Source organism: Rhinopithecus bieti, unplaced genomic scaffold (assembly GCF_001698545.2).
Source record: "Rhinopithecus bieti isolate Rb0 unplaced genomic scaffold, ASM169854v2 scaffold_60008, whole genome shotgun sequence".
NCBI lineage: Eukaryota > Metazoa > Chordata > Mammalia > Primates > Cercopithecidae > Rhinopithecus > Rhinopithecus bieti.
Genome location: NW_016822812.1, coordinates 196,314 through 220,358, shown reverse-complemented (window position 1 = coordinate 220,358; position 24,045 = coordinate 196,314). Strand labels below are relative to the sequence as shown.

At 53.3% G+C, this 24,045-nt stretch overlaps 1 protein-coding gene across 31 annotated transcripts in view; it reads right to left on the bottom strand.

Moving 5' to 3' along the window:
* ABLIM2 (actin binding LIM protein family member 2) overlaps positions 1–24,045 on the bottom strand; it is a 198,499-nt gene that overhangs the window by 14,500 nt on the left and 159,954 nt on the right. For 18 of the 31 annotated variants that reach the window (XM_017861059.1, XM_017861063.1, XM_017861075.1 and 15 more), the window contains 4 exons: positions 14,927–14,988; positions 5,546–5,600; positions 4,261–4,268; positions 3,978–4,058 (listed from right to left, as the gene is read on the bottom strand). In XM_017861059.1, the coding sequence (XP_017716548.1) occupies positions 3,978–4,058; positions 4,261–4,268; positions 5,546–5,600; positions 14,927–14,988 (206 nt within the window). The remainder of the gene's footprint in view (positions 1–3,977; positions 4,059–4,260; positions 4,269–5,545; positions 5,601–14,926; positions 14,989–24,045) is intronic. The other 13 variants (XM_017861079.1, XM_017861069.1, XM_017861082.1 and 10 more) reach the window with 1 other exon arrangement.

The following is a 24,045-nucleotide window of genomic DNA, read 5'->3' as shown; positions in this document are numbered from 1 at the left end:
ATCCTATAAAACAACCCCACCCTTATCTCCCTTCGCTGACTCTCTTCTGGGACTCAGCCCGCCTGCTCCCAGGTGAAATAAACAGCCATGTTGCTCACACAAAGCCTGGTTGGTGGTCTCTTCACATGGACACACATGACATCTACTGATGACCCACGGACATCCTAACACATCAGAACTTTTGGGTGGCCTTTCCTCTTCTGTGCAGTAAAGTTCAAATGTCCCACAAGCTGCCAGCTCCCCCCGCACCCCTGCAAATGGCCTTGTGCTATCTGGCTCTGTGCTTCCTTTGCTAGCATGATCCCTACCCATCTGGGTGCTCGGCACACCCTGGAGGACTGACCGCACTGACTGGCCAAGGCAGTCAAGGGTTTGCCCTGTGACTTCTCCCTCCTCCTCAGCCCCATCTCCCACCCTCCCACAGGCAGACAATCACTGCCTGTGGCCCGGCATTCTCTTCCCCATCTTTAGGAATGTGAAAACAAGTTGCTGTTCAAAATCTAAGCTGTTGGAAATTTAACATATTTTGAGCCTTAAGAGAATATGATTACAAGACCTCAGTCATGTGACAGGCAGCAGTAACCTAAGCAGCTGTCACCTTTGTTTCTCTGATTACAGATTACTCTTTTTCCTTACCTACATCATTTTGTAAAATGCTGTAAACGACCAAAGGGCACCAGAGAAGACCCCTTTCCTCTTAACCATTCATCTTCATTGCAGATTCACTTCCTTCTTTCCTCTCGCTGTGGAAGACTTCACATCTCTGTGAATGACTATCACATTATCTAAGATGGAGTGTTACATACGCCACCCAGCTCAGGGGATGTCAGCAGCCCTGTTAGCTCCCGGCATGGGCCTATGGCTAAGCCTGGCCAATTGGGGCGTTGTATTCCTTGGGCCAAATTGGCTGATCAAAGGGTGGTCATATTACCTACTCAGGGGCAGAGATGGGGCTTTTTCTGGGACTGCTGAGAGAAAGATGTGGGTCTCTTCCCTGCAGATTTAGAGCCTGAGAGAGGTGAGGTAAAAGTCTATCCATAAAGCCAGCACAGAAAAAGCACAGTCAAAAGATAGAAAGAAAGAAACTGGGTGCTGGAGACATAATTGAGCCCTTGATTAAGCCACACCTGAAGGAGACATTCAGTCATGAGAGTCAGCTGTAAGCCAAAAATTAATTCTAAGCCCTGCAGCCAGCTGATGATTGAGGAGGAATGAACCCCTCTTCTCTGCCAAGGGGATTTCAAAGAAACCTAAAACCCTAGTTCAGGCCATGAAGGGAAGAGGGGGCGAGTCAGACATGTCTCATTCTACCCTCCTCCCTTCAGAATTCAGGCACAACTGATAACATTAACATTAAAACAGAGATCTTAAAACTAGCAATAAGATACCAAATTCCAGGCTGATGCTAGTAGAGCATCACATGACAGAGAGCAGGCCCTAAAAGAAATACAAATATTTTACCCTGAACTATATATTTTTTGGCATATTTTAAAATGGCTCTGCAGGCCAGGCATGGTGGCTCACACCTGTAACCCCAGCACTTTGGGAGGCAGAGGCGGGCAGATTACCTGAGGTTGGGAGTTTGAGACCAGACTGGCCAACATGGTGAAACCTCGTCTCTACAAAATATAAAAAAATTAGCCAGGCATGGTGGCGGGTGCCTGTAGTCCCAGTTACTCAGGAGGCTGAGGCAGAAGAATCACTTGAGTCTGGGAGGTGGAGTTTGTAATGAGCCGAGATTGTGCCACTGCACTACAGCCTGAGCGACAGAGTAAGACTCTGTCTCAAAGTAAAAACAAAATGACTCTGCAAAGCTGTCTCATGTAGGGGAAATGTACATTCCAGAATCCCTTTCCCTTTCTAGGTCTTTTTCTGATCCTGAAGAGATTAGCCGAGAGTCTAGGACCTTTTAAAAGTCTGAACAGGAAACATTTGCCATCTATTGCCTCTAAGGATGGCCACTTACGAGACTTCTTTTATGTAATAAGAACTGTGGTCTCCACAACCCCTTATCTTAACCCAGATGTTCCTTTTTATTGATTCCAGGTCTTGAGATAATAACTCTTTCAACCAAGGGCCAATCAGAAAATCTTTGAATCCACCTATGACCTGTAAGCCCCCACCTTGAGCTGTCCCACCTTTCCAGACTGAACCAATGTGTACCTGACATGTACTGACTGATGTCTTCTATCTCCCTGAAACATATAAACCAAGCTGTAACCCAACCACCGTGGGCACATGTTCTCAGGAGCTCTCAAGACTATACCTCTCGGGTGGTCACTCACATTTGGCTCAGACGAAAGCTCTTGATGTATTTTACAGTTTGACTCTTCTCATGGACACAGTAAATTCCTTCTCTGCTTAAGTCACTTTGGGTCAAGTTCCTATCATTTGCAACAAACAGGTCAAAATGGATGAACCCACCCCCAGCGCTACAGTCACACCAGTGACCTGGTCCTCTCCCTCACTGCCACTAGCCCTGTACCGAGGGAATGCTATTTTCCAGGCCCTGGGCAAGGGGCTTTCTGCAGCCTCCCGTCTGCAGAGCAGCTCAGTCAAGTGCAATCAATATCTTCATCTTAGAGGTGCAGAAATCACAGCTCAAGAGCACCCAGCCGGCTAGTGCAGGGCAGTGGGTGCCTGCTCAGCGTTCCTGGTAAGGACGTACTTCCTATCTGGGGACACAGCGTGTAGCACCCGCTCCCTGCCAGCCTTTGCTCAGGGGCTTCCCTGGGTCTGGAATGCCTTTCCAGACTTCCCGCTCTGAGGAGCAGCCTGGCGCCTACTCCCCTGTCTGGCACCAGCACTAGGGCACTGCTGTGTGCCCCTCAGCTGCATCCACGCCCCTCCAACTCCCTCCCCAGCAGCGGACTGAGCCACTGCCCCTCAGCTGCATCCATGCCCCTCCAACTCCCTCCCCAGAAGTGGACTGAGCCACTGCCTGGTGGGCAGCTGGGGCATGGCCTGGCAGCTGGCCCTGTGCACATGGGGTCATACACACTCTCCAGCCTTGGGGCTCAGATGGGGCTGGGTGTCCCCTTTCCTTCAGGAGCCTCAAGACCCTTCACTCTAGCAAGAGAGTCTACTAAAAGGCAGCAGCACATTCACGATGGGGCTCAGGAGGTGAAACCCCCTGGCTGGATGCTGGGACACCATAGGGCGCTTGTGAGGAGTAATGGAGGATTGCACATGCCACTTTGGGCACATAGTAGCTACTCAACTAAGTCAGTTCTCTCAGTCAACAGATCTGATTCAAACACCTATTCTGTGCCAACATCTTGCTGGGGTTTTGAAACATACACTTGCTTTCTGCATATGTCCGGTTATTTTAGATGGGTGTAAGTGTGGTTGGGTGGGAAGCTGGGGCAGTTTACTCAACCTCAGTAGGAGAGAACAAGCCCCTACTGCAGAGCTTATTCTTCTTCTTCTTCTTTTTTTTTTTTTTGAGACCGAGTCTCTCTGTTGCCCAGGCTGGAGTGGAGTGGCACCACGTTGGCTCACTGCAACCTCCGTCTCCCAGGTTCAAGTGATTCTCCCGCCTCAGCATCCAAGTAGCTGGGATAACAGGCACCCACCACCATGCCGGCTAAGTTTTGTATTTTCAGTAGAGATGGGGTTTCACCATGTTGGCCAGGTTGGTCTCGAACTCCTGACCTCCAGTGATCTTCCCGCCTCGGCCTCCCAAAGTGCTGGGACTATAGGCGTAAGCCACCGCGCCCAGCCCAGAGCTCATTATTCTTACAAAGCCTTCCCTGCCCCATCCGCAACCAAGGTGGTCTTCTTTGCAAAGTCGTCAAGGTTGGAGAACATCACCATATCATTTGGCCTCTGAGGCAATGTGGGCCCCTGACTCTGCATCATGGCAAGGCTCTGCACTGTCCCCCACGGTGGCAATGACCTTGACACCACAGAGGAGGCATTTGCGGAGACTCTCACACGAGAAATGAGTCTCCTGCCCCGGCAGTCCCCCCGCTTACCTCCAGTCTCGTCCGGTCCACGTCCTTGGGCAGTTTCACACGAATTCGGTTTGTGACGATGAGGGAGTCATACGGATAGATCTGTTGGGGGAGGAAACCACAGGGTCACCTCACGAAGCAAGTGTGTGCTGGCACCAAAAATCTGAGCAGAAGGCCACCGAGAATACATACTTGCGTCTGCACCTGACACACACATTTCATAGGGAAAGCACAACAGAAAGGACTTTTAACCTGGGCAGGTGCGGCGCGGCACGGAGGTCAGTGTGGGAGCGGCCCCGCTTACCTTGTATTCTGTAAGAGAGAGAGAGAGTGGAGACCACGAGATGGTTTAGAAAGTGCGAGACGTCGTCCAAGGTGAGTGCAATCCCCACCCTGGGGTACTCCCGTCTCCCCCCTGCCGTCAGCTGGGCCATGCACGGTCCCCGAGCAGCCTGCACTGGGGCCCTAATCTCAGAGCTATAGGCGGAAGGGCTCTGAGGGCCTCCCCTAGGAAATCAGAACAGGAGGCATGGTCAGGCTGGAGGCCAGACTGGTAGCCAGAGGGCGGCACTGTGCTTCTCAGCTGTGACGCTGTCTCTGGTGGTCTGGGCCACCCTGAGAAAGATGCCAGCCCCAGTTTACTTCCTGGGCAGTGGGCATATCTGGGGAAACTTTTACGGGGTGTTGTGGAGACTGACATCTTGCTACAGTCTGAGTCTCTCCCATCTCTCACTATCTTACCTTATTAACTCTATATTTTATCCTTTTCAAACTACTCAGCTCTGCTCCCTAATGTCTTACTTCCAGATTGAAAGCGTCTTGTCACAAAAATGAAACAGTATGGATCGTAGGGCTTCCATGCACACAGAACCCACAGAAAGCAGTTATCTACAGAACCCGGTCCTCAAGTCAGTCTCAGAAGGGAGACCCCCGTGTCGGGAGTCGGTCCCTGAGTTTTCCCACATGCCCCGTGTGGTTCTGCATCTGCCAGCTCCGAGGCCCCGGGGACCGAAGGCCACTTAGAGGGAGCAGGCTGTGGCGCACTGATGCTCTCCGTCCCCATGCAACCCAGCCCAGCAGAGCAAGGCTCCCCTGCCACTCTCGGGGACAGAAGGTGACCAGGTGGTAAGCAGTGCCTTCTGCCAGGCACCTGCCACAGGACCAGGTGGCCGCTCTGGTAACACAAACCTCCTAGCAGCCCTGCTGAACCCAGAGACTCACTCTGCAAGCCAGGAGCCACACGGCGAGCAAGACGCAGGCAGGGTTTGGCCCAGCGCCGTTCCGCTCAGACCCTGGAAGCCTCGTGCCTGTGACTTTGCTTCCCCAAGTGACACAGCGTGCCACACAATGCAGGACAGGGCCACCGTGGCCACGGATGGGAGAGAGGGAGCATCGCGGGTAAAGCTAGCTCGTAGTGGAACTGACTCTCGGCCGGGAGAGGCAGGGAAAGCAGTAGGCCTTCCCCTGAGGTGTTCCTGCCGGGCAGATTTCTGCAGGCTGTGGACGGGGTGGTTTCAGAAGGAGACTTGTGGAATGTGTTAGCGACCCCTGCCCCAGCCAGAGACCCACAGGGTCCCCGCTCCGTGTACCTCGCATGCCCCAGCTGGCATCCGGGTCTGCTCCACAGGGGGCCAGATTGGCATTCTGGAAGAGAAAGAGAGGTTGGGCGGCAAGAGACAGGCGGCACGAGGGCATGTGGGTGGGCGGGGAAAAGGAGATGTTGCCTCTTGGAGGCCGTGGTCCTCACACTGACTGGGGAGTAGGGTGTCCTGAGCACAGAGGTGGGGCGTAGGTGATAGAAGGACAGCGACGGTGGCTCAGGAAGAGGAGAATCTAGGATGCTGCGCCCGTGAGACTGGCCAGCTTTCTTGCTCATAGGATGCCCACTGCCTGGGCGGCTCCACAGACCCTTCCTGTGTGGATGGCTCCAACCCCGTTTGAAAGCTCCTCCCAGGTGCCTGGGTTCCCCGCTCTGCAGCTGGCATGGATCACGGCGGGGGGCTCAGCACCACTTCTTTGTGCACGCTGCGCTAGGCATGGTGCTCTGCGGTTCCCCATTGGTGATCTGTCCCCTCCACACGGTGGGCTCCTGAGCACAGCGCCTAGAAAGTGCTGTCCCAGGTGCTCGGGGAGCCCCAGGGTCCACCGGCGGCCCTCTGTTTCCTGCAAGATGGCAAAGGGGGAAGACTGGCTGCCGTCTTCTGGCACTGTGCACGATCGTGGAACTCCTAGGGTATTCTTAGAGCGACATGGACGCACGCGGCTGTGTGTGAGTCAAAGTCCATCCACCCCCAATGTTCCAAAATGAGGGGGCTCCTACCTCCCTGGAAACCGTGGTACTCACGGCAGCTATGTGTGTGACTGTTTCAAAGGTTAAAGGAGCCCCTGTCTGTAAGGCCCCTGGCACGTGACCCGGCATGTTGTAAGCCCCCATACAAGGTGGCGGTGCCTATGACAATGACTAAGGGTGACACTCTGAGGGGTGATGGGCCCGAGAGCTCCTGCACCTGTCTCAGGTGCTCGTGGCATTCATCAGCAAACTCTGCCATTTCAGTGCACTGCAACCATTAGTGTCTGTAACTCTTTCCCTTCTGTCCACCTGGAAGCATCATCGACACGTCCTGCAAACCTCTGTGGAGGGTTCCCCACCCTCTAAAGCATGCATGGAGACCTCGCAGGGGTCTGTCAGTCCTGCCCCTGCCCACCTCCTGCACCTCGCTGGCACCTGGGGTTTGCACTATGAACCCTGAGCCACGCTCTGTCGTGGTTGTGCCTTGGCTGCCCCCGGTGGACGGAGCCTGTTGAAGAAAATGTCTTTTTCACACTCCGTTCCCCAGCACCTGGAATGGGTTCTCAAACGGGGTCAGGGCTGTCCGCCAGCGCTGCTGAAACTGGGTACAGGGATCACATTTCAGCGGGGAGAGCTCTGCAGCCAAAGGAGAGATGGTACGCTCAGCCCAGTGGGTCTGTTACAGGGGAAAGTGTTTTCAACGGAAGCTTTGCAGTAGGCGATCAGTGAGGAGCCGGTTATAACCTACAGAGCATGAGAGCAGGAAGACCTCAGAGAGCACCGAGTCTGAAGCCCTTCATCAGAAACAGGAAAACAGAGGCTCCGAGGGAAGCCGGACCTTCTTCCTGACGCAGAGCTGGAGTCAGAGGGCTAGGGTCAGGCTCACGAGTTGGGTAAGCACCAGGTAGAGGACTGGAACCAGTCTCTATTTACATTTTTGGTATTTTGTTTATCATGAATTTTTTTGCATTAATTTGGATTTCTAAAAATATTGCATTAAAATCTGACTTATCTTGACTGCATTTTTTCTTTTTTACTTTTCTTTTTTTTTTTTTTTTTGAGACAGAGTCTTGCTCTGTCACCCGGGCTGGAGTGCAGTGACCAGATCTCAGCTCACTGCAAGCTCTGCCTCCCGGGTTTACACCATTCTCCTGCCTCAGCCTCCTGAGTAGCTGGGACTACAGGCGCCCGTCACCTCGCCCGGCTAGTTTTTTGTATTTTTTAGTAGAGACGGGGTTTCACCGTGTTAGTCAGGATGGTCTCGATCTCCTGACGTCGTGATCCGCCCGTCTCGGCCTCCCAAAGTGCTGGGATTACAGGCTTGAGCCACCGCGCCTGGCTGACTGCATTTTTTCTTTAGTGCTTTGCTCCCTCACCCTAGTTCTGGGCCTGGACCCTGAGCCAGGGTCCTCTCACCACCACTTCACAAAATAACTCTTCCCTTTAGGAGTATTCACAAATAATTTCTTTTTTTCTTCGAGACAGAGCCTCGCTCTGTCACCCAGGCTGGTGTGCAATGGCGCGATCTTGGCTCAATGCAACCTCCACCTCCCGGGTTCAAGCGATTCTCCTGTCTCAGCCTCCTGAGTAGCTGGAATTACAGGCACCCGCCACCACGGCCAGATAATTTTTGTATTTTTAGTAGAGATGGGGTTTCACATGTTGGCCAAGCTGGTCTTGAACTCCTGACCTCAGGTGATCCGCCCGCCTTGGCCTCCCAAAGTGCTGGAATTACAGGCATAAGCCACTGCACCTGGCCATGCAACCATTTTTAAATTTTTAATTTTAAGAGACAGAGTCTGGCTCTGTCACCCAGACTGGAGTGCAGTGGCACGATCTCAGCTCACTGCAACCTCCACTTCCTGGGCAATCCTCCCACCTTAGCCTTCTGAGCAGGTGGGACTACAGGTGCGCACCATCACACTTGGCTAATTTTTGTATTTTTTTTTTGGTAGAGATGGAGTCTCCCTTTGTTGCCCTGGCTGGTATTAAGCTCCTGGTTTCAAGCTATCTGCCCACCTCAGCCTCCCAAAGCACTGGAATTACAGGTGTGAGCCATCCTACCTGGCCATACCTGGCTAAAAAAAAAAAAAAAAAAAAAAAAAAAAAAAAAAAAAAAAAAACTGTAGAGATGGGGTCTTGCTCTGCTGCCCAGGCTGGTCTCAAACTCTTGGCCTCAAGCAATCCTCCTGCCTCAGCCTCCCAAAGCACTGGGATTACAGATGTAAGCCACCATCTCCACTCAAGAACAATGTTTTAATACATTTTCTTAGATTCAGACTAGCACCCCAGGTGCCTGTTCTGGTCAGGGAACCTCTAGCATAAAGCAAAGCAACCTGCTTTTGCCGCCTGGCACGTCTGATGTGAAAGAGAAATGCTGCCCCCTAGTGCCCGCTGCTCTGCATAATGAGCTTCCAAAACTCACAGGGCACCACTTTCACCTTGGACAGTTGGAAACTCTCCAGCAGCAAAACCAGCTTCCTTTGGTCTTCCAGCCTCTGAGATAAGGTGGAGACTCTACGGCAGAGATGAGGCATCTACCAGGTGGAGGAGGGGAATACTTTTAGGTCTAGAGCAGGGAAAGTGGGGTCTACTTCTGGTCTTGTAAGTGCAAAGTGGGGATGGGGTGTGCAAGGCCTTTCAGGTGCAAGGGGTCTTGAGTTACTGCCTTTATGTGTGGACCAGCAGGAGAGCTAAGTGGCCAGAGGGCACCACAAAGGCAGCACCACCAGGTATATTCCTGGCTGACTCCCCTACGCCGCTCAGTGGCAGCACCGGGGATTTTAAAAGCAACACATGATTTACCTGTCCCATTTGTTTACCACTTATTTTTTTATTTTATTTATTTTTTTTTGAGACGGAGTCTTGCTCTGTCGCCCAGGCTGGAGTGCAGTGGCCGGATCTCAGCTCACTGCAAGCTCCGCCTCCCGGGTTCACGCCATTCTCCTGCCTCAGCCTCCCAAGTAGCTGGGACTACAGGCGCCCGCCACCTCGCCCGGCTAGTTTTTTGTATTTTTTTTAGTAGAGACGGGGTTTCACCTTGTTAGCCAGGATGGTCTCGATCTCCTGACCTCGTGATCCGCCCTTCTCGGCCTCCCAAAGTGCTGGGATTACGGGCTTGAGCCACCGCGCCCGACCTTACTACTTATTTTATTTTATTTTGAGCCAGAGTCTCGCTCTGTCACCCAGGCTGGAGTGCAGTGGCGTGATCTCGGCTCACTGCAACCTCCGTCTCCTGGGTTCAAGCGATTCTCTGCCTCAGCCTCCCGAGTAGCTGGGATTATAGGCATGCACCACNCTGCCTCAGCCTCCCAAGTAGCTGGGACTACAGGCGCCCGCCACCTCGCCCGGCTAGTTTTTTGTATTTTTTTTAGTAGAGACGGGGTTTCACCTTGTTAGCCAGGATGGTCTCGATCTCCTGACCTCGTGATCCGCCCTTCTCGGCCTCCCAAAGTGCTGGGATTACGGGCTTGAGCCACCGCGCCCGACCTTACTACTTATTTTTATTTTATTTTTGAGCCAGAGTCTCGCTCTGTCACCCAGGCTGGAGTGCAGTGGCGTGATCTCGGCTCACTGCAACCTCCGTCTCCTGGGTTCAAGCGATTCTCTGCCTCAGCCTCCCGAGTAGCTGGGATTATAGGCATGCACCACCACGCCTAGCTAATTTTTGTATTTTTAGTAGAGACGGGGTTTCACCATGTTGGCCAGGCTGGTCTCGAACTCCTGACCTCAGGTGATCTGCCTGCCTTGGCCTCCTAAAGTGCTGGGATTCCAGGCGTGAGCCACCGCACCCAGGCTGTTTAGCACTTCTTATGTGCCTGTGGCTCTGCACATACGTTCTCTAACCTTTGCGGCAACTCCAGGAGGTGAGCTCTGTCATTTTACAGATGAGCCTGAGAGAGACGAAGCAGCTTGCCTGAGATCATATGGCAAATACATGGGACTGTAAATATTTGAGCCCATGTGTTTTATTTTCCAAAAATTATACTGAAATTGCTAATTGGAATTGAGATTATGGCCGTTTGCCACCGGTCACCCTTCTTTTCTTGCTAAAGCTCACATTGGAATGTGTTACTTTACTCAGCAGCTAGTGGAAGCAAGACAGAGTAGGAATTGCTTTTTAAAGTTACTCATGTGGGAACCATGCTATGGAGCTTATAAAAAATTTCACAACTATAACATTATTTGTCCTCAAAAAAACCCTCAAGAAGTAAGGATAATTTTTTAAAGATTAGAAAATAGGCTGGGCGTGGTGGCTCAAGCCTGTAATCCCAGCACTTTGGGAGGCCGAGACGGGTGGATCACGAGGTCAGGAGATCGAGACCATCCTGGCTAACATGGTGAAACCCCATCTCTACTAAAAAATACAAAAAAAAACTAGCCGGGTGAGGTGGCGGGCGTCTGCAGTCCCAGTTACTCGGGAGGCTGAGGCAGGAGAATAGCGGGAACCCAGGAGGCGGAGCTTGCAGTGAGCTGAGATCTGGCCACTGCACTCCAGCCTGGGTGACAGAGCGAGACTCTGTCTCAAAAAAAAAAAAAAAGACTAGAAAATAGAGACTCAGAAAATTTAAGTAACTTGCCCAAAAACAGAGCTGTGATTTGAACCCAGGGCTGCCTGATGCTAACGCATGTGTTCTTTGCAGCATTACAGTTTGGAAATACCAAACTTTTTAAATTTGTTAATGCCTGTCTTGTAGTCACATGCATAAATATTTTAATAAATATTTTCTGAACATGTGAAAATCCAATTCAAGAGATATAAATGTTTTTCATATACCTATTTGATTGTTTGCTATTTGTACTATTTTTCTATGTACATAATTAATTTTTTGTTCACTAGATACATTTGTCTTTTTTTTTTTTTTTTTTTTGAGACAGAGTTTTGCTCTGTTGCCCCAGGCTAGAGTGCAGTGGAACAACCTCAGCTGACTGCAACCTCTGCTTCCCGGGTTCAAGCATTCTTTATTCTTGTGCCCAAGTAGCTGGGATATTAGGTATGTGCTACCATGCCTGGCTAATTTTTGTATTTTTAGTAGAGATGGGTTTTCACCATGTTGGCCAGGCTGGTCTCAAACTCCTGGACTTGAGTGATCCACCCACTTCGGCCTCCCAGAGTGCTGGGATTATAGGCATGAACCACTTTGCCCGGCCCCATTTGTTTTATTTATTTATTTAATTTTGAGATGGAATCTCTCTTAGTCACCCAGGCTGGAGTGCAGTGGCATGATCTCAGCTCACTGCAAGCACTGCCTCCCAGGTTCACACCATTCTCCTGCCTCAGCCTCCCGAGTAGCTGGGACTACAGGTGCCCGCCACCAAGCTCAGCTAATTTTTTTTTGTATTTTTAGTAGAGATGGGGTTTCACTGTTAGCCAGGATGGTCTCAATCTCCTGACCTCGTGATCTGCCCATCTCGGCCTCTGATAGTGTTGGGATTACAGGCTTGAGCCACCACGCCCGGCCTAAAAGCAGTTTTTAAGTGTGCATATTATGATAACACATCTGATTTTAAAAATCCAACCTGACAGTCTCTGTCTTTTAATAGCACAGCTCAGTCTCTTCACATTCAGCACTATACTTTTTCAGAATGGGCCTTCTTCCAGGGAGCTACCACAAGGACCTGCTGCCGCCAGTGGTCACGTTCTGATTAACAGACAGGTGGTACCTGTCAGAGTCATTACTGCCTCATCCACAGGGAGAGCAGTAGCAGGCCTCTGTTCTCTATTCATTTCATGGGTAGGTTATGAGCATCTACCATGCATCAGGCACTGTGGCAGGCTTGGCTATTAGGACATTTTAATGACCTTTAGGACATATTGTGCTTTGGGTCACTAGGCTCTTGTAACAAATCCTTCTGGAAGAACACCCAGGAAAGCCTTTGCTTCCCATGATGAACTAATTTCCCCTCTTCCATCAGACAGTGAGGACTACGTCACTGCCATGATTGCCTCTATGCCTTGGCTACCAGGAAGCTCAGAGGTAAGCTTTGACAGCTTTTCTCATGATATATATATATATATATTTGAGACAAAGTATTGCTCTGTCACCCAGGCTGGAATGCAGTGGTATAATAGCTCATTGCAACCTCCGCCTCCCAGGTTCAAACAATTCTCCTGCCTCAGTCTCCCAAGTGGCTGGGACTATAGGTGCCCACCACCACATCTGGCTAATTTTTTAATTTTTGTAGAGATGGGGAGGCAGGCTGGTCTTGAACTCCTGACCTCAAGTGATCTGCCTGCCTCGGCCTCCCAAAGTGCTGGGATTACAGGCGTGAGCAACTGTGCCCTGCCTCTCAGGTAATATTTTTTTGTTGTTGTTTTTTGATGTAATTTTCTCCTATAGTTTCCTCCTCTCCTCCTTTGTGATTTGGTGTTCACGGGATTTTGGTCTCACTGCATCTATGCTTGAGGTCACCCAGAATCCTTTCTGGAAGTAAAGGCAAATCAGGAAACAACCTAGGAAATGACTTAGGAGCACTGTAGGCCATCAGCAACAGGGCATGGACACGCACTCCCAGGGCATCTCCAGGGGAAGGGCATGAGTCCAGGTGCTGAGCAGGGCCGCCCTGCAAAAGGCTGGTCATGTGAAAGATCAAGTATCTGGCCTTCTCACTGAGAAACAGGCATAACAGTACATAAAAGTCTTAGAAAGAGTGAAAAAATAGGAAAGAACATTAGCAGGGAAAAGAGAATCCCAAACCAAAGTCGCTAATAATGTTCACCCATCTCCCCCAGAAGCAATGTGAAAAGCTAAGAATCTCCACGTGATGATGAATTCCGTGGGTATCAGTTCTCCTAGCACATGCAGAGAGCACACCGGCTAATGCTCTCCTTCCCACCCCTGAGTCTGCAGGAGAAACACATTCACACAAGTTTAGTTCTTAATTCTGTAAAGCTTGAGGTTCTGCTCTCAATAGTTCTAGGAGAGGGAGTGAAGACCGTCCCTGCCAGAATGTCTGGATCGGCTGTTCTCAAACAGCGCGGCATCTGGAGACCACGACCTTCTCTGCAGATGCTGAGAGGCATCAATTTGCACCATTTTAGCACGTGAGCCTAGAGAAGAACCTTCCCAGAGGATGCACAGCCCCGGCGTCAGTGATGCAAGACTACAAATGCAGAGCGTGCTGTTCTCTTGCTTTCCTTCTATATATTGAGGAAAGTCTCCAGGACCTCACTCGGGTGGTGGAACACCTTGGCTTGGTCTGGACTGTGAACACTGCGCTCACCAGCCCCAGGGTCAGAGAACAGCTGTTCCAGTTGAGAAGGGAACATTCTAGACAGTTTTCCCACTGTCCCCAGGATCCCTAACATTGAGCTCAGGGATTTGCACATCTTGGTGTCGTAGGAGTCCTGTGGACATTGGTCCAGCCCTCTTATCTCCCCTGCTTTCCATGTGGAAGAAGAGTGGAGAATTCCTTTGGAGAAAATTCAAAGAAGCATGCCACATGCATGGTCCCCAGTGAGGCCCATTCCAGAATGGGAAGAGCAGTTCGTTGGGTGGGGGTGGGGTTGGCTAGAATCAAATCATGCAGAGGTGCCTGGGCCTGGGGGAGATCTGGGGAGGATGGGCCTGGGGGAGATCCAGGGAGGCTGGGCCTTGGACAAAAACACAGCAGCAGGTCTGACAGAGCCTGAAGGAGATGGAAAGAACAAATGCCGGCCTAAGAGGACACCCACGGCTTCTGGAGACGGTGTCCTGTGGCCTTGCCCCTGGAGAGAGTACCTGCCTGAGGATGCCATCCAGGGGTTACACACAGCCAAGGCTGCTCCAGTGCAACAAAGACGGGGTTCGTTTTTTAGTAGCCTCTGTTGAGAGGTGAATTGCCTGTTTATGAACAAATTTCCAGACTAGGACGAGGCTGCCTTGTGCAATGGGGAGACCCCTGGGCTGTGTGTGTGTATCTGTGTGTTGGGAGGTCTGGGACCAGCAAGCCTGCCCCACCCTAGGGGTCCTCACCGGGGACCCCTGTGAGGCTGTGGGCAGAGGAACAAACACGAGCAGCTCTTCCTAAGGCGTTAACTGTCCTGGGGAACAGGACCTGGCCCCTCTGCAAGGCAATCAGCCCCCATATTTTCTGGGCTCATATTCAGATGCCCCAAGAGTCAGCAAACTCAGGGTAGGAGATGGCACCAGCCTTCAGCTGGGGGCAGCCAAAGAGCCTGACTTCGAGTTAATCCAATCTCCGTGCAGCCTCAAGCAATAGCCTTGGATGCTAAGGATTATTTGGTGTAATCACGGTAACGGTAATAGCCGTGAAGGCCAGGCCATCCCAGATAAGGAGGTGGCCACTTGGCTCACACAGGCTCACCAAATGCAACAGCCCTTGAAGGTTGTCAGGCTCAGCGCCACAGGAGGAGGAAGAGGGTTAGGAGGGGCTTCTTGGAGCTGGGCCTGATCACTGTGGGTGGCCCTTGTCTCCCCTGCTCCCACACACTGAGGTCTCTCTGGGGCCGGGGGCAGGGAGGCGGGGTGGGGAGGGTGTTGCCTAGGTCTGGTCCAGTCCTGGTAGGGAAAAAGCAGTGGTGGCAGAGGCAGCCCCTGGGTGGGCATCAGGCAGAGGCAGTGGGCCGTAGGGTCCCTGGGGCCTCTCCTCCTGCTGCATGGTCAAGAAGCTGTGGGAAGCGTGCTCGGCCTCACAGCAATCGTTAGTACCCCGTGGCCAGGGAGGGGTCAGTACCTACCCGCTGGTCCAAGCCATTCTTTCCATGTCCTGGGAGAGGGTCAGATTTGGAATAGGGGAATCCTGAAACAGACACAGCACAGCTTTGTCACGCGCGCAGACTAGGTGCAGCAGCGAGGGGGGTGCAGCCCTGGGGGGCTTCCCACCAGGGTGGACAAGGCTGGGCAAGTAACACAGGGGAGGACCCCTGAAGACCATGCCCTGCCTCAGTGGTGACCTTCTGTTCCCAGGGCACTGACTGAGGAGGAAGCCACGGAGGGGTAATGTCCTGAGCGTGCCCATGACACCGGAAACGCCACAGAACCTCAGCCCAGCTGGCCCCTGTGTTCAGGAACAGGCTCTGGCCTGGGCACCACCTGGCACCTGGGCCAAGCCCCTCACTTTACAGACAGGGGAGTTGGGCAGAGTCAGGAAGGGACACAGTCTCTGGAACCCTGGAGGAACAGCAGAGCTGTGCCATCCTGTGCCAGAGGTGGCAAATGGAGGCCCACCACCAAGCACATGGGGCCTGGAGGCAATTTTATTTTAATAAACTTCTTGGCTGGGCATATTGGCTCACGCCTGTAATCCTAGAGCTTTGGGAGGCCAAGGAGGGAAACTCATTTGAGGCCAGGAGTTCAAGACCATCCTGGGCAACATAGCAAGACCACCCCTACACAAAGCAACGGATGGCTGCAGTGGTGCACGCCTGTGGTCCTAGCTATTTGGGAGGCTGAGGTGGGAGGATCCCTTGAGCCCAGGAGCTCCAGGCTGCAGTGAGCTATGCTCACACCACTGCACTCCAGCCTGGGAGACAGAGTGAGATCCTGTCTCTAAAAACAAATACATAAATAAATAAAATCCTGAGTTGCTTGCAATTGAGAGGCTTCATAGTAAAATCCAAATTTCTAGCTTCTCGTGAAATAATAGAGGGCTGGTCTGAGACAACAAACTCTGGATTCCCTGTGGGGCAAGGCTCCCTGGGGCTGCCAGGAGGGGGCAGCCTTTCCCAGCCCCCCACTGAGCTCCCTCCATCACTCGTGTCCCTGGCTGGCCCTGGGTGGGCCTGGCTGGCTCTGGATGGGCCTAGGAGCTTGCTAGAAGTTTGAGACCTCCAAAGTAACCTCTTCAACACCATGTGATGGGACAGCAGGGAGGAAGTGAACGCCTCCTGGCTCAGAGGGGGCGTGGTTGCATTCTGGAAAGGAAGGGGCAGAGCCTGGACCTGGAGAGGCAGGGCCCTCCACACCCAGGGAAGCATCCTTAAAAGACCTGTCCTGGGTCCCTAAACTGTCTGTCTTTCCACTAGCCTGTGGGGTCTTAAAGAGCACAGCCCACACCTGCCTCATCTGCGGGTGTCACCCCAGTACTGGGCCCCAGTGGCGCAGGCCAGCCATGTACAGGGCCAGATGCCCACATTCACTCCTGGGAGCTGCCAGGCTGCCCATGAGGCCTCCGAGGGGAAGGTGGCTCACATCCTTCAGTGCTCACAAGGCTGCATGTCTTTAGCAAGAACCGTGTCTCCAGGGGCAAGGCAGGTTCTGTGCACAGAACTGCCCACCCGCCCACTCCAGGGACCTCATTGCTGAGCAAAGGATGCTTCTCCCGGGGGTTTCATCTGGGGGTTCCTCACGGACTCAATGAGGACAGAGAAGAAATTCCATGAAGGTCATATGGGGACACAGAGAAGCCTATGGGAGGAACCTCAGCTGGGGACTTGTTTGCAACAGGGTAGCCAGTGGAAAGTTACACATGTGGGTCAGGAAGGCCTCTTAAACATCAAGATCAAGGTCCTCAAACTTATCTTAGCAGAGGAACTCCCTCGACATGCGAGCTTTTATGTGAACGCTGATATGCAAAACAGGCAAATGAGGAGCTGGGAAGACAGATGTGGGGAGAGGGGTGGGGGCCAGAACTTTGGGGCTATTCCTCCCCCTCCCAGCCCCTCCGAGGCACCCCCAGGTAAAAGGCCTAGCCAGCTCTTCTCATGTACAGAAGGGGAGTCAGGGCCCAGAGATATGCAGGAACCTGCCTGAGGTCACCCAGCCAGGTAGCGGCAGCCCTGGGATGCCGGACGAGGCTGCCTGCCTTGCAGTCCTGGGGTTCCTCCAGGAGACACCTGCCTCCTCCTTTATGCCCAGAGCCCGGCATGCTCTGGGATCCCGAGGGCCCCTCCAGCTCAGCGGGAGGTCCTTATCAGCAAATGTGCTACAGGGGTGGTTCTCAAATTGGCATCCCCAGCTAGCAGCCGCAACCTTGCCAGGGAACTTGTCAAAAATGCAAATTATTGGGCCCCACCCCAGACCTCCTGTGTCAGAATTCTGGGGCTGGGGTCCAGGGATCTGTGTTTTTATAAGGCTTCCAGACCATTCTGATGCACACTGGCCTACCGCCTCGAGAACAGAGAACACCCTCGGTGGTGTCCTGCACCCCTCTTAAGCCCGAGGGCCTCCACCTGCCTGTCCCTGGAGTCACCTGGACAGCGTGTGAGGTTCCCAGTGCCCAGGCTGCCACTGACGGGTCTTGACTTTTAACCGCTTCACACGCAGGTGGAAACCTTTCTTCCATGAAGCCTGTGTCATCCTCCCACTTTGACTGCAATTGTCTCAGGGAGGTCTTCTGTTTCCTTTGAGCACCCGCATCAGATGGTTCTAGAAGTTTTGCTTCAACCATCCAATGTGATGTAAGAATATGATTCTTTCCAAGAGGGCTGTCTATCATGCTTTGTCCCTGGTTTTAACTATTCCAATGTTCTTCTTTCCTTTCTGAAGTTCCAAGCCTTCTATTATCATTTCCTTTCTGTTTGGAGACGATTCCTTAGGGGTAGGTCTGCAGGATACTTCACTGAACACAGGATTCATGCGGACACTTCTGCTGTTTCAGCACGTGAAAGATGTCAGGGCACTTCCTGCTGGCCTCTGTGGTTTCTGGTGAGAAATCTCGAATTGGTGTTTCTCCTGTTTTTTCTCTCTGGTTGCTTTCAACTTTTTTTTTTTTTTTTTGAGACGGAGTCTCGCTGTGTCGCCCAGGCTGGAGTGCAGTGGCGCGATCTCGGCTCACTGCAAGCTCCGTCTCCCGGGTTCCCGCCATTCTCCCGCCTCAGCCTCCGAGTAGCTGGGACTACAGGTGCCCGCCACTGCGCCCAGCTAGTTTTTTGTATTTTAGTAGAGACAGGGTTTCACCGTGTTAGCCAGGAGGGTCTCGATCTCCTGACCTCGTGATCCACCCGCCTCGGCCTCCCAAAGTGCTGGGATTACAGGCTTGAGCCACCGCGCCCGGCCAACATTTTTTTCTTTATCCTTAATTTTCAGAAATTTAATTATGGTATGTCTTGGTGCAGATTTTTGGGGTTTATCCTCTTTCTTTGGGACTCACTTAGTTTCTGGAACTTGTAGGTTTATGTCTCTTTCTTTTACCAAAATTGTTAGGTTTTCAGCCATTCTTTTTTATATATATATATATTTTTTGAGACGGAGTCTTGCTCTGTCACCCAGGCTGGAGTGCAGTGTCATGATCTCGGCTCACTGCAACCTCCATCTCCCAGGTTCAGGTGATTCTCCTGCCTCAGCCTCCCAAGTAGCTGGGATTACAGTCACATGCCACCATGTCCAGCTAATTTTTGTGTTTTTAGTAGAGACAGGGTTTCACCATGTTGACCAGGATGGTCTCGATCTCTTGACCTCGTGATCCACCCACCTCGGCCTCCCAAAGTGCTGGGATTACAGGCGTGAGCCACCGCGCCCGGCCTTCTGCTGTCTTTTTTCATTCAAATCATTGATCTTCGGGCTTCTTGGTGTGATGGGTAATTTTTCTACAGTATCCTAGGCATTTTGGATATTATGTTAGGAGACTAATCTTGTTAAGTGTTAAATCCTCTATTTGAGCAGGCTGTCACCCTGTTTAGGTTTCGCGTGTACGGCCTGGTCTTTTGGAGGTTGTGGTTTTAATGACAGTTTGCTTTTCAGAATGCTTGCTGAAATGCTATTCTGGTCTGCTAGATTCACCTGGAGCTGCCAGTCCTCCCACTTGGTCCCTGCTGGTGCTGCCCGTGGGGATAAAATGCCCTTCTTGGGGTGTCCTGTGTCACTGGGTGGGGGTGGGAGATGCCTGCCATGGGTGGAGACCATGTCCCTGTGTTCACTCTCAGGACTGCGGGGTGCCTGCTGGCTACCTGCCCATCTGCTAGTGTGGCTGCGGGAGGAAAACACCTGCCTTATCACGTTCTGCCACTGCATGGGAGGCTGGGAGGCTGCAGGCCTGGGTCACCTCCTGACGCTGGGTGGGGGTGGGAGTGGGCACGCAGGGCTGCTATTCCCTGAGGTCCTGAGGCTGCCTCACCAGGCCACTTTGCTGTTCCCACCTTTAGAGTTCTCCTGTGACCAACCGTCTGCTGTATCATTTCCAGGTCTGTTTAGTTGTAGGTAGCAGAGAAGAACAGGGAGAGACGAGATGACACGATTTCAGCCCCTGGGCTGCTGTCTGGGCTCCTAAAGTTGGCCTCTCTTGGGGAGGACGAGCAATCCGCACATTTTAAAGGTCCAGTGATCCTGTGCACAGCCAGCGCTGAGAATCACTGGTTTATTTATTTAATATTTTGAGATGGAGTTTTGTTCTTGTTCCCCAGGCTGGAGTGCAATGGCATGGTCTTGGCTCACTGCAACCTCCTGGGTTCAAGCAATTCTCCTGCCTCAGCCTCCTGAGTAGCTGGGATTAGAGGCATGTGCCATCAGGCCCAGCTAATTTTCTATTTTTAGTACAGACAAGGTTTCTCCATGTCGGTCAGGCTGATCTCGAACTCCTGACCTCAGGTGATCTGCCTGCCTTAGCCTCCCAAAATGCTGGGATTACAGGCGTGAGCCACTGCACCCAGCCAAGAATCACTGGTTTAAAAAGTCCCTTTACGTATTCAGAGATTTCACTTGACTCTCACCAACCTACACACTAAACATGATCCCATTTTACAGATGAGAAAGTTGACACCTAATGATACCAAGTGATCTGTTCAAGGTCAGTTACTGACTAGAGAGGCTGAGATGAGGAGGGCTCCTGGCTTCAGGAACCAGTAACCCCATCTACTCCCAAGCCAGTGTGCCCTGGTGTGGGTTTGCAGGCATGTGGGTCTAATGCGTGTCAGATGGAAGCAGACAGCCTTCAAGAGGCGGGGTGTGTGTATTACAGAGAGAGACCCACAGGGAGAAGGCAGGTAGGGGGCCAGGCACATGGGGGCAACTGGGTAGTCCTGATGCCAGTTACATGTGGCCCTGCAGGCACTGGATATCTACCCGCTCCATGCCCAAGCTCAGCCTAACCAGGCTGCCCGCCGCCTCCCCTCTGTGAAGCCTGCTATGGCCACCTTGCCCTCAGCATCCCACCAGGCCTGCTCCTAGGGCCCTGAGCCTCTTCTCCACAGGTCTGTCCTCTTCCAGGCTGGCTCATCAGAAGTCAAAGTCACCGCTGGACATTCAAGGCCAGGCATCTTGTGGGCAGAGGACTGTGGCTCACATGGTGTCTGGGTCTGCTTTGCGGACACCTGACCTGTGAGCCACTCGCTTGGGCAGCTCCCACCCACTCCCGGGTGCACGGGCAGGAGGCTTGGAGGCTGTGGCACTGCACGGGTTCAGGTCCCCTCTCTGAGTCTTGGTGTCTCCATCTGAGGAAGGCGGGCACCCTTCATCCCTGAGCAGTGGTGAACAAGAGGCCCCTTGGCTGGTCTGAGCTGTGGACTTCAGATGCAAGTGAGACGGGCCCAAGATGACCACAGAGGGCTTGCCATGGCCTGGCTTGTGGACTGGAGGTGCTGAGCCTCAACATCCCTCGGGGTCAGCCCACAGGATCCCCGTGTGCTCACGTGCAAGCTCCTCAACCGCCACATGCTCCCTGGCAGGACTGGATCATCCCTGTTCTTACAGATGAGGGAACTTCAAACTCAGAGAAGTTTCTCTTGTGCCCAGGATCACACAGCAAGGGACGGGCTGGGATTGAATCATGGGTGGACCAGCGCCCGCATGCAGTGCCCAAGGTCACACAGCAAGGGACAGGCTGGGATTGAATCGTGGGTGGACCAGCGCCCTCAGGCAGCACTCTCTGAGGCCCCCTCATGTGCTCTTCTGGACAGTTCTGCGGCTTGGTATTCAGGGTGGCCACCTTCATGTCCCCCACCCCACAGAACGAATGCTGGCTCCCAGGAAGGAAGGCTGCTGCTCAGGGAGCTGTCCCCGGAGCCTTTGGGAAGACGCGGCCAATCACAGGCACGGATGGCGAGGCCGCTGCCTGGGAACGGGAGGCACGGGACTCTCACACTGCTCCCAGGCACTAAGAGTCCATGGGGAGAAAAGGACACAGGTGACAGATCCATGCTCCAGGGCCCTGAGCCTGTTCTCTGCGGGTCTGTCCTCTTCCAGGCTGGCTCATCAGAGGTCAAAGTCATTGCTGGACATTCAAGGCTGGGCATCTTGTGGGCAGAGGACTGTGACTTACACAGCATCTGGGTCTGCTTTGTGGACACCTGACCGGTGAGCCCCTCGCTTGGGCAGTTCCCATCTGCTCCCAGGTGCCTGGGCAGGAGGTTTGGAGGCTGTGGTGCTGCACAAGTTCGGGTCCCCTCTCTGAGCCTTGGTGTCTCCATCTGAGGAAGGCAGACACCCCTCATCCCTGAGTGGTGGTGAAGGAGAGGCCCGTCCAGCTGGACTGGTGAGGGAGGCAGAGCTTCTGGTGTGGGGTGGGGCTCTCCAGAGCCCAGGCACCGTTGGAGGAGGACAGAGGAGGCCCTGGGGCTGTGGCTGTGAGATAACGTGAGCTCCCAAAGGGACACAGGGTGCCACCCAGGCCTGTGCTGCTACCCGCAGAACTGGGAGGCCACACCTGTCCAGTCCCTAGGCATGGGTAAGCCTGCTGGGCACGGGGAGGCATGGGGATTCCAGCTGAAAGCTAGTCTCCAGCCAACCCAATGGTAGCGGCTGCTTCCTGGGGCTCCAGAACCCAGCATGCTCTGCCTGGGGCCACTGACCCCAGGGTGGTGTATACCTCCAGCCACAGCATCTTTTCCTGGGCTGGAGTCCTCTCCCTGACCTCTGGACCTCCCTCTGCTCTCTCTGGGGGCTCAGAGAGCACTCTGCCCACCCAGCAGGAGGCCAGGCCTTCCAGAAAGGCCATCACTGTGGCCCCAGCTGGCCACTCCTCCCTAATAGCCTCTGTACTGAGGGGCCCTCCGGCCACCAGCTGGATGCCAGTGTGGCCACGCCTGAGCCCCTAGCTCTCCCTGGGCTGTCCCTCCACGCCCTTTCCCCAGGATTGGCCCTGCTGGCCATCCCCTTCCCTGCTTCCCTGGCCCACTCCCTCTCCTGGCTTTCTCCCTCCTGGGTGCTCCTCCCCACTTCCTCCGTGGAGTCTCCTGCCCCGCGATGGCACCTTCCCACCTGCCTGCTTGTCAGCACACACATGTGCGTGCTCTCTCTCTCTCTTTCTCTCCTTCTCTGTCTCCTCCCAGCTTCGCTGAGATGGGAAGATGGGAGGACGCTGACAAGGAGTAGGCCGGGGGCCAGGCAGGAGATCACACCTTATTTGGGTCTCAGACCCTCTTTAGAAAGGAACACACATTCAGGACACAGCCATGTGCTCACAGTCAGAGTGGCTGGGGCTACCAGCTCCCATGGTTCCAGTCCTATCTGGGAGGCAGGGACCCTCAGTCTCTGCCTCCAGCCTGGACCTCTCCTCTGAGCTCCATCTGCCCCCTGGCAACCCCCCTGGATGTCTCAGGTTCTCCCAGCCAACGTGAAGACACACACCTGTTCCCATCCCATCTCTGAGTAAAGGTGGCCTCTGCCGGCCTGCGCCAGAGCCAGCCCAGTGTCTTCTTTGATTCTATCACTCCCGCACCCAGTGGTCCCTGAGCTGCCCCCATGCGGACCCTGCCAGTGAGATCCTTTCAGGGCCCCAGATGCTTTTGTGGGTACCACAATTCCTCTTGCCCTGGCTGAGCAGCCTCCAGTCCACTGTGTGTGCAGCTGCCTTCTGATGTTTTAAACACAGAAAATGCAACATCTCCTCTCACACTCGTGTCGTGCCAACGTCTCCCTCCCTGGCACTGCACTCCAGACTTTTTCTGACTGGACCTTGGCCTGCTTCCACCAGCTTCTGGCAAGTCCCACCCCTGCCACCCTTACTGTCTCGGTTTCCCAAGGCCGCCCTGCGCCTGCCTCCAGACCTGCCTGTAGGCTGTCTGTGTTGCTTAAACCCTGAGTCAGGCCAGGCCTGGGTCCTCTCAAGGGCACACAAATTGCTGTGTGACCTGATGCATGGCCCTCACTGTTCGTTTAACCCACGGCCCGGCCTCCATCCTGGGGGAGTTGGAATGCCCTCCCCCATATACCGGCCCTATTCAAGGCTACACCCGCTTCAAGCCGTGCCAGGCACCGTCTCTCTGCCCTGACTACTTATTGTATTTGAAAGCGCACCCTTCCCCCAGCCCTCTCTAGCCCTCTTAGAACAGGGCACTGATTAACTCACTTTCAGCTTGTTTCTGTCTGTCTCCCAGCCCCCAGTAGAATGTCAGCTCCACAGACAGGGAACTTTGTCTGTTTTGGCCTCTGCTCTGTCCCCAGCACCCAGGATAGCACCGGAACACACCAAGCACTCATGAAATACAGAGAGATGCCCCCTGGCTCACCACGGGCTCATCACATCCCATAAACCCAGTAAGATGAAAAGACCGTAAGTCGAAAACGCATTGAATGCACCTAGCCTAGCGAGCATCATGGCTTAGCCCAGCCAGCCTTAAACATGCTGAGAAACCTGCATTAGCCTTCAGCCAAGTCATCTAGTGCACACACAGCCTGGCGCATCATAGAGGGCTGGCAGTCTCGTGTCATCGCTTAATGCTGCACTGAGAGTGAGAAACAGAGTGGGTGTGTGGGCACTGGAGGGTGTGTGGGTACTGGAGGGTGTGTGGGCACTGGAGGATGTGTGGGTACTGGAGGTACGTTTTCCACCCAATGTACATTGCTTTCATGCCAGCGGAAAGTCACACAGTCCCACGTCAGAAGTTGGGGACTGCCTGCATCTGTTCACTGGCAGCTCCCACCCACTGTCTATGGGCCGCTATGCTCTTCCTCCAGTTTTTTTTTTTTTTTGAGACGGAGTCTT